The sequence below is a fragment of the Juglans microcarpa x Juglans regia genome, chromosome 8S (assembly GCF_004785595.1).
Source record: "Juglans microcarpa x Juglans regia isolate MS1-56 chromosome 8S, Jm3101_v1.0, whole genome shotgun sequence".
NCBI classification, from domain to species: domain Eukaryota; kingdom Viridiplantae; phylum Streptophyta; class Magnoliopsida; order Fagales; family Juglandaceae; genus Juglans; species Juglans microcarpa x Juglans regia.
In genome coordinates this window covers 17,802,336-17,813,168 of record NC_054609.1, presented here as the reverse complement: position 1 = coordinate 17,813,168, position 10,833 = coordinate 17,802,336, and the positions used below count along the sequence as shown (strand labels likewise).

Below are 10,833 nucleotides of genomic sequence, written 5' to 3'. Positions count from 1 at the left end.
CAGATTACGAAGAAGTGTCGAAACTGTCCAGAACTGCCCAATTAACTTCATTTTGCATTAAACGACTCCATTTGCTTCTTAAATAAAAATATAAGAATAATGAGTATATTTAGACACCAAATAAGTATAAAAGACTAAACATTAAAGGAGAAAAATATGACACTTTGCATTCTTATCAATCTCTTTTAGAGACATGTGGCTTCATTTTGAAGCATTATGTGGACTGATATGAAATAGCACAGCTTTTGATCACATTGATGCTAAGTTCATACTACATAGTACCACATTGGTCGGAGGATGGGGATCCATATTGATAAGGATATTAGCATTTGTAGCTGTGGAGTGGTCTTATATCGTTTAAGTGGTTTAACAATTTTTATGTTCGATGTTGATATTGTTGTTGGACCGAATCGTGTTTTCTGAGGTGCTATCATTTGAGTTATATATTTGTGTTGCCACCTATGTAGTTTAACTTGATAGTCATTTTCAAAACAAGTTTTTATTTTATAGCAATCAATGTTTGCCCAAGTGGGAGAATGTTAGAATAATTTCAAATATAGGCTTCATTTGATTGCATGTTTTATAAAACGGGTTAGATATATATATATATATATATATATATATATAGCTCACAATGGTACTTTGGTTTAACCCATTAAGTTGAGTGATCATTTGGGGTTTATTGCATCTTAGTGATATAGGATTATATCCTATTTAAATTGTGGTAAATTACATATGTAGGCTTGAAAGCTTAAGTGTCTTATTCTGGAATTTTTCTAGACCCATTGGAATTTGAGTCCTTAATGGGAGGACTTCATAAGTTTTCAATTTATAAGAGGCTAGGTCCCCTCTCCTCTCCATACGTCCATTGGTTTGCCCTACTGAAAGCTGATATTTTGTGAGGAGCAAGGAGGTAAAGATCTATTTGCATTCTTCAATCATGTCTTCTATAGGTACATTTTCTACATTTCATACTCTATATTCTTTCATTGAGAAGAGAGGGGGGGGGGGGGGGGGGGGTTGGAATATACAAAGCTTTGTAGAAGGATTGGAGTTAAAATCCCGTGAAGCCAAACAAAGGGGTTGACAGTTAAGTTAGTTGAGAATGAGATGTAAATTACTGGTCCAAGTGGCAGATGATGTATAATAGTCTTTATGTGTAAATATAGTGATTGTATAGCAATTAAATCATACTTTCAGATCATAATGAAATTTACTTAGTTTTCTTCCATATCATAGTTTTCTTCCATATCATAGTTTCAGTTTTCAACAATTTTACAATATATATATGGTTGCCCATTGCATCCATGCATACACGCTGAGGGCGCCATAGCCACTCAGGGCATGATTGCCTGGCAAATGTAGACGTAGAGCATGAAGCAGCAAATTGAAGTACATGTGAAGGTTGTAGCTAGCAAAATTCAACAACATTTGAGAATCTATGATCTTTGAACCGCTAGAGTTTTTGTCCTGAGCAAGTGGTAGATAGTACAATTCATATGAACTCCTTCAACTGGAGCATATATATATATATATATATATATATATATATATATATAGTTGTCTTGTTTCCAGTGAAGTCAGATGAGCATTGAGCAAATGATACATTTCTGTCAAAAATCGACCTGAATTTCTATTTGGATTTGTAACTAATTAATTTATCAAAGTAGCAGTGTTCTTGCAGGCGTTAGTATCCATTTACATGTTATGCAATTAACTAACAGTTGTCTTGAATGAAATTTGAACCTCTTGGACCCAAGGAGTAGTACTTCGAGGTTATACAGCAGAAGATTCAAGCATTAACGAATGAACTAGACCATGTTTAGCGGACTGCGCATGAGTTCTCGCACACTTAGCACCACAAAAGTAAAGAGTCTGCACTTTGTATAAGATCCCAACTCGAATATAAAAATGTAGTGAATAAGATGGAAGTCTTCGTCTTTTATAATGATTTTAGAGCTTCGACTGTAACATAAACGAGTTGTTTTGAAGTATAGGCACAGATTTCTGACGAGGATGTCAAGGATTTAAGGTTCGTAAAGCCCCCCGAATTGAATATAAAAGAGTGGTGAATGACTTAATGGGAACGAACCCATATTGCAGAAAAGTTCTAACCTTTAATAATGATCTTAATGTCCAGACACAAAAAGGCTGGTAAAATCTTTATTTTTCTCGACCTAATACAGTACAGTACCTTGGAGAAGCAGTCTAAGATAGAGCACAGAGTGATGTGTAAAATACAGACTAGCTAACAGCTAATTTTTATTGAACTTGAAAAAAAAGACAAAAATATTTCAATTCCGCTCTGAAAATACCCAGATCCTTGAACAGATTTTAGTCCTGAACTGTTTTGAAAGGCTTGTATATTTTGAGATGTTGAACCAGACCTTGAACTGAACCAGCAGCAGCAACAATGGATATTATCAAACAGACCCAGCTCAATATCTTGAGCCATGTCCATGTGAAAGAAAACTTCTTCAATTTCGACTGTGCAATGTACATTTCAATGGGGAAGTACACTGTCAATGGCCAAAAGGAACCTGCCCCGAGCAGCCCCAAGAAATCATTGAAGAAGGGAAATGTCATGGCTATCACTGCAGTGACAATAACGTATGCTGTTCTCCACACCAGCCTGAAGATGTTGATGTAATATGCACCGCAGAATGGAATGTTGATGCCATGCTCGCTTGTTATGAACTTGTTCTCAGGCCATTGTTTTCTGCACCACTTCTCCACAAAGCCAAATATAGGCTGGCAAAAGACCTGTCCATGCATGAAAATTATTTGTTGTTAGAACTCAGAATAAACTCCAAATGATCAAATCAACATGGTTTTCTTCTTATGATTTTCACGAGAAAATGTCAAAAGCAGTGTAAGGCTCCATTTAGATAGTAAAAATGTTTTATCTCATATTATCATTATAACTTTTACAAATTTTCGTACAAAATATAATAAACAATTCAATTTTTTCAAATCTCAAAATAATATTTTAAAAATATTTTATTCAACTTTTATATAAAATCATTTCATTTAAACTCACTATTCAATCTGCATCTAAATAACAAATGCGTACGTATTCATCAATGGTAGGTCGACCTTTTCACAACCCATCTAGACTATTAGTTAAGTTGGTCCTTACTCATTTCCATGTCAATAAGCCTAAAAGTAAGGGCACTTGTATCTTTAAGATACATCCTTAATTCCCCCAAGTATCGAAAAGAAGATGGATGAAACAAGAATAGAAAAATGTTTTTCATAATTCTTTTAATTATCATGCTTTTAGCATCTTTTAACATGATAGCACATGATAGTTAGATACTAATAAATTTTTAATCATTCAACGTTTCATTAAAAGTGATAAATGATGATGATTAAAAGAATAATAAATAGCACTTCTTATTAGTGTTTTTGATAACGTACCATACCGGTTGGTAAAGTCGGTATATGCTGTACAGACCACTGGTCCGGTACAGGTAATACTTTCGTTTCGTATCGTCCCAAATACAGGGTGTACTGGCTGGTATTTGCTTTCTCAATTGAAACAAATATTTCGCCCGATACACATTCTGCAGCCTATTTAGATGGTATTTTTACAATTTCAGGAAACATCTAGGGACTATTTCAGACTTTCACGCTAACATATTATAACTTAGGGTTTTGTTTTTTTTCCCAATTTGATTTCACTGTAGGGGCACCCCAGACCTCCGAAATCCGAATTTTAGAATTTCACCCCCCGATGATAATGTTGATGTTGATGTTGATGACGGTGGTGACGTTGATGAAAATAATTTGATTAACATATTGAATCCTGATCTTTATTGTCTTTTTTATGAGAATGCGTGATTTTATTTTAATGGTTGGATTAATAACTTATTTACAAGTATGTTTGTTGTAACTTAAAACTTAAGAACTTATATTAGTTGTAACTCAAAACTTAAGATTTTTATTGAGAAGTATTGAGTGTATGACTTATTTTATTGTTATTTTGGAATACAATTAATGCTTGTATATATATAATTTATCCAGGTATAAACTATTCTGAAATGGTATTGGTACCGAAATATTATTTCAAAACGGTATATGAAACGATACCGATACTGAAATATTTTGTTCCAGTACCTTAACTAGTACGATATTCAAAACTTTGCTTCTTATAAACATGCGTTTAGAAGGCGATTCCACAAGATTGAGAGCAGTATTACATAACCAACTTTTATTTTAATCAAACATACAAATAGCATGACATGTTTGGCACATAATTTATTTTCCTATTAAATGGGTAAAAAGCTTAGCAAAGAAAGGTATAAAAAAAAAAAAAAGAAAAAAAAAAGAAACATATTAAGTGGAGTACGGCGATAGACACTCCATTTGATCAATTGTTGCGGTAATATTGATGATTATATAAGTAATTTTAATGATAGTTGTAAGGTTCTGTATGATATATTTTAAAAGAACTAGTCAATAATATAACTAGAATCTTATTAAAATCTTATAAAAAATAAGAATTTTTTTTTTCTAAATAGTGTGAGATCTCATTCACTATATTCTCTTATTCTTATTATATAGAGTACCACAATAATATATCTATATTTTTAAAAACGAGAAATGATTTATATAATTCCTGAATAGATAAGTTTTGCATACTGCATAATTCCTTTGTAAAAAAAGTAGATCTAACAATGAAAAAATATTAAAATAAAAAAATATTATCTCTTTTGGTGGGATCCTTATTTTATAAAAAAAGTATTGGCGAGATTTATCTATTTGATTTTATTCTTAATATTACTCTTTAAAAGCATTCAATAATGAAAAGGAAAGAAAAAATTGAAACCTGGTAAGCGCCGACGAGATGGACAACAATGCAAATGTTGGCGAAGTCGATGAGCCAAAAAGGTTCGTAGAAGCCAAAGCCGGTGAGGAAATTTCCGGGTGCGCGATTCCCAAATGCAGCGTAGCCAACACAACCGCACAAGACATAGAACATAGTTGTGGTTGAAACCCCCACAAGACTTGCCTTCTTCATCACCTTGTTCTCAGCTGGCCTTGATTTCAGTGTGTCCTGTACGTATATATATAGTTTCATTGGGCTTCAGTGCTAATTTGTTTTAAAAAACACATAAATCTTAGTCCAAATTAACTGCATTGGATGAAACTTTGCAATCATTCTTTTTTCTTATAATTTAATCAGCCCCGTTTGGACAGTGAGATAAAATATGATGATTTAAGATTAAAATTAAATAAAATATTATTAAAATATTATTTTTTAATATTATTATTGTTTTAAGATTTGAAAAAATTGAATTGTTTATTATATTTTGAGTGAGAATTTTAGAAAGTTATAATGATGAGATGAAATAAATCTGTTTATATCCAAATGAGGCCTTAGCATCACTTAACAGTTTATTCAACAACTGTGGTAAAAGAAATGATCATGAGTATATACAAGTATGAGTTGGACTACTCTGCCACTCAGATCAGTAGCCAGCTCAATTTGACTGTCAGGCCAAATGTGTGTTTTTATTTTTTTATCATTTTTTTTCATATTTTGTTAACATATTTAAATATTTAAAAAAAAAATAAAAAAATACATCAATACACTAAAAATTATTTTTTTAATCATTAAGTAAAAAAAAGTTAAATACATAAACTGTCAAAGTCAGGGGCAAACTAGCATTTTCCATACAAGTATAGAATCATGCGCGCCCAAGTATTACTGTCACGGCATGGCCATGTAGTTTAAAGTATCGTTTGGATTCGAAAATGAGTTGAGATGAGTTAAGATGGGTTGTGAATAATAATGAGATGGGTCGTGAATAGTAGTGAGATTTGTGAGTTAAAGTTGCTGAATAATAGTGAATAGTAGTAAGATAAGTTGAGATGAATTGAAATGGTTTGTGACTACAAACCGGGCCTAAGTACGTTCTCAATAGGTTATGTATTTTTTGTCTCAGTTATTATATTCTTAAATTGGTGTGTAGAGAATACTATTTACATCACTTAAATTATAAGCTGATATGATTTGTAAGATTTAAAATTTCAAATTAGTATTTCAAATTAAATTATGTCATGTAAATACTTTATTAGATATACTATACGTATCAACTTGAGAATATAATTTTTCTTTTTATCTACGCGTAAAATGGTAAAAAAACCTCATCACCACTAGATTATGCAAAGGACATGCATGTAGAATACATGAATGCATGCTTCAATAGTACCAATTCAAATGAAGATTGGTACTATTCATCAATACATAGTTTTTGAAAACAATTTGCGACAATATATATAAACAGAAGTGCAGTCTGGACCATGCAATAAAGCGACAACTTGAATTAAAGACGTGACAAATCGTCCACCCTCTGTGTTTGAGGGAAAAAAGAACAAAGCAAAACAAAAACAGTAAGTAAAATATTCTAACCCATAAATAATTTTTATAAATTCATATGGTTCATATTATAAAATTATTTTTATTATAAAATAAATTTAACAGATAAAATAAAATCATATTAATTTATAAAATTACTTTATATAATGTTAGTAGATATAACAGTACTCAAACAGTAAACATGGTCTACTATGACAGAGGAGACGTGACAACTAGAAATTACTGTCTCGAATAACAACAAACAATTAAAAGGGATGGAGGACAACTAAAGATTTCAACTGACAAAACATAAAGTTGAATTTCTTTTCTTTTTGGAGAAAGAAAAGGCCAACACATTCAGTGGCCCAAAAGTTATGAATTCTGGTCCACCATTAAGATGGTCCACTGGGAATCTTATGCTCTTTCCAGTTTTTTCCTAGAAAATGCACAATTGAGTTTTCATTTTTTTTTTTTTTTTTGGTTGGGTTATTACATGGTATATAATTAAATCTTGAAAAGAAAAATTCTATTATAAATTAAAGTCGTGTGTAGAGCATATTTGGTAAAGTGTTTACATGGCGTCATATCGATTCTATCGTGATAAAGCGACATTACTCATTATTAAATATTATCTTAACTCTTTATTTTCTAACAAATTGCATAATCACATAGAATATGGTTTTAGTGATTATTAAGTACTTGTAGTTTTGCAAGATAGAATTAATCAGATGGCGTCAAAAGTGGCTTTCTGTTTGGGTTTTTTTTTTTTTTTTTTTTGGGTGTAGTCAGCTTGTAGTCTGAAGTCCTTATCACTACTCTTAAAACAAAAAACTGCACTCAAAACAAAAGAAAGAAAGTCCCTATCAATATCAGTGTAAACAGGTGGACCTAAAGCTCGATAGGATTAGGCAACTTGCCCACCGGCCTCACTACCCTTCAGTTTGAGGACCCCCCACCCCAAACAATTACAAACCCATGGCTAAAATCATCCTCAAATGCTCACCCATATTTCACTGAAGTAATAGTTGATATATTTACTTACTTTTTAAAAATGAATACTGTGTGACGTTTACGGACTCTATGGCTATAAATATCATTTTTTTTCTTTGATATATATATAAATACTTTGGACAAAATATTATACAAAACTAAATATATAAACTAACATAGTTTGATGTAGTATATATGTTAGATTGTAAAATTATTTTATCAAGTTGGCCAGAATGTAAAGTATACCATCTACATATATTAAATGATAAGATTTAATAGATAAGATTCAAATTTTAAAATTATTCTTACGAATCATATTATCACATGGAAGCATGTTCTCCTCTCCTATTTATAAATAGAATTTTTCTTTATTTTTTTATTTTATTTTTTTTTTAAGATAAAGATGATGTTCATGTGGCCAATTTGACATCTGCCAAACCTAGCTATATAAGCTGATTAGAATGGCATGTCATGCTACCAGGCACGCATTTCAAGTACATCCAAACATGCATGCATCAAGTTATCATATACTACGATTTTATTTGTTTCAGATATATATCATACAATGCACGCATACGCACGACTGTCGTGCCTTAATGCCGACCACAACACTACTAGGCTGTACGTGAGTATAGATCATGCAATTATAAATAACAAATATAGAAAAAATCTGACATAAATATATTCTATATTTTATTGTTTTTAGAACTCAGTTTTTAATAAATATTTTATGAAATATTAATGTTACTCTTTAAAAACATTTAAATTACTTGCCTGTATCTCGATGAGGATGGTGGAGTAAGCATAAGCGAAAGCAATGTCACCGATAGCTTGGAAGCTCCTCCAGACTTTCTCTTCCCCCGACACGTCAACCCCAACTGTCACCCCCGTCAAGCTTGTCCGGACATGTCCCCCACCTATACATATACATGATATATACATATATAGTTTCATTAATATTAATCATGCATGGATCATGTTCTTACTTCAGCTTAGAGTTACTGATAATCACTAACGTAATTAATTCTTACCAGCAACTTTGGCTATGGAGAGGCCGAGGCCTATAGATGCATAGGTGAAGGACATTACGGCAGCAAGGATTGAAAGCCAGGAGAGCTTGTGAAAGTTTGGTATTTGGCTAAGCACGATTTGGACGCAGGCATACATGATCATGAATGGGTAGTTTGATGTGTGGCACTTGGCATGGTGTCCATGTTTGTGGAAACAATTTGACCTCTTTACAGCCCTGCATGCAGCAGATTATATATGTATATAAACCATACATGCATGCATACATACATACATACATGTATGTGTAAGTTATCATGTATATTATCGAAACTTACACCATGCTAATAGATGCTGTGATAGTGTAACCGATGGTGACCCCAATGAGATTTCCATACTGAGCCAATCCGCAAAGCATAACCTTCCTACCTCCTGCAAACCCAAAAAAGCCAAACCGGCAAACCCATTCATGGTATGTGAAACCGAGATAGTACTTCACTTTCAACGATGTTTTCTGTCTTGGAACACTCGCTAAAAACATTATATAATCAACCTTGACAGTAGTAATAGTACCTAAATTAGCTCTCACAACGTCCATGTAGGTGTAGTTTCTCTTGCCGGTGACGGGGTCCGGGGACCTGTAGCAGTCGGCGAGGAGAGTGGAAGTGAAATAGGTGATGAAAGAGAAAGCCGTGAGAACAGCTGGTCCGGCAACCCAACCCAACTGTGCTATTGCCCATGCCAAAGACAGCACTCCCGACCCAATAACAGCAGTTATGATATGGGCACTCGCGGTTATCCATGTCCCTAATTTTATCAAATTATAAAAACAGACCAAAAACCTATGTATGACAGAAAAGGGAAAAGTAGAAAGAAAGTATAGATTCAGCAGAAAGTTGTGTGATAGTTATCTAGTACGTGCCAGTTCTTTTGCTTCGGCCATCATCGTCAAGGTTCTTCCGAATATCTCCAACGTTGTCATATGATTCTGGGTCATTTTCTATGAACATGCTGTTGTTGATCTGCATCTCTCTTTCCATGTCTGTCTCTGTCTTCCTCTGAATTAGTTCGTGTACGTGTGCTTGAGCTAGTTTGGTTGTGGAAATGGTTAACGACTACAGAGCACTTGAATCATGAGTGAAAGGAGAGGATATTAGGAGGGGATATTGAAAAGGAAAGAAGTGATGGCCAGCAGATAAATGATGCTGAGTAGCAAGTCAAATGGAAGAGATGGGGTTTGTATATATCGAGTACTTACTACTGGAGTATATATGTTAGGAAAAAGAATCCATTTTTCCTGAGTAATGTTAAAATGCTCAAGTTTTGCGAATTCTCTTTAAAAAATAAATTAAGACTCGGTAAATTAAATATAGCAAATGATTTTCATATGATTTTACTTTTTTTCAAAATATTTGTACAAAATTTGCATATCATAGACCTAGACCTGTGTGGCTCATTTGGATAGTAAGATAAAATGAAATGAGATAAGATAATTTTAAATAAGTTAAATAAAATATTTTTAGAATATTATTTTTAAATATTATTATTATTTTGGAATTTGAAAAAAGTTGAATTGTTTATTATATTTTGTATGAAAATTTGAAAATATTGTAATGATGAGATGAGCTGAAATTAGATGGGTTGAAAGTGTTTCAGTATCCAAACGGGACCTTCATTTACTGACTATTGAATGTTAGAAAATGAACAATTTGCAACTCTTTTATAATCGTTTTATAATTCATTTTACAACCGACTAACGCAATTAAATCATTAAAAATAAATTTTATTATTATAAAATTATCCCCTATTTAATATAGAGTTGTAAAAGAATTAAGGAAAAAACTACTTTGCCTCCTAATTTGACCGCTCAAATTGATTGCTTGACAAAATTTTTTTTTACTTAGTGATTAAGGAAGTATTTTTAAGTGTATTGATGTATTTTTTTTTATTTTTTAAAAATATTTAAATATATTAAAAGAAGGTGAATAAAAAAATGAAAAAAAAAAGTTAGAAAAGCACTATCGGTCAAAATGAGCGGACTACTCTAGCCCGACTCAAGAATTAAAAGTATATTACTATCAATGTTAAATATTATTTTTTATATGGAATTTATACTAGCTTGGAAAAATTAACATTAAATATTATATATAATGGAGCTTAGAGGATATATTTATTCATGTTTACAAATTATAAATCATTGAATTTCATCAGAAAATTGAAAAAGAAATTAGAATGTAATGGAGTTTTTGACTTAAGAGGATAGGTTTGTGAGGAGTGGAATTATTGACAGAAATAATTTGAACCATCCATGGTGGTGAGAGAGTTCTGGTTTTCTCGGCCACCAGGGTCGTCCCCACACTTGGGCGTCTAGGGTTTGGCCCGTCCACTTGGAGACTTTTAGGGCAGCCATTGATGATTGTCGATTTTGAAAATTTAGAGACAGAAAATCCTCTTTAATTGGTGCACATGTC

General features: G+C 32.3%; 1 protein-coding gene across 1 annotated transcript; it reads right to left on the bottom strand.

Annotated features, from left to right (window-relative positions):
- Nucleotides 1-2,140: 2,140 nt before the first annotated feature.
- Nucleotides 2,141-9,613, bottom strand: LOC121244856 (amino acid permease 6-like). Its single transcript, XM_041143079.1, has 7 exons — nucleotides 9,285-9,613; nucleotides 8,936-9,169; nucleotides 8,701-8,794; nucleotides 8,386-8,600; nucleotides 8,129-8,271; nucleotides 4,832-5,059; nucleotides 2,141-2,763 (listed from the first exon to the last, which is right to left on the bottom strand). The coding sequence occupies exons 1-7, from the start codon at nucleotides 9,400-9,402 to the stop codon at nucleotides 2,335-2,337; spliced, it is 1,461 nt and encodes a 486-aa protein (XP_040999013.1). The 5' UTR covers nucleotides 9,403-9,613; the 3' UTR covers nucleotides 2,141-2,334.
- Nucleotides 9,614-10,833: the final 1,220 nt, after the last annotated feature.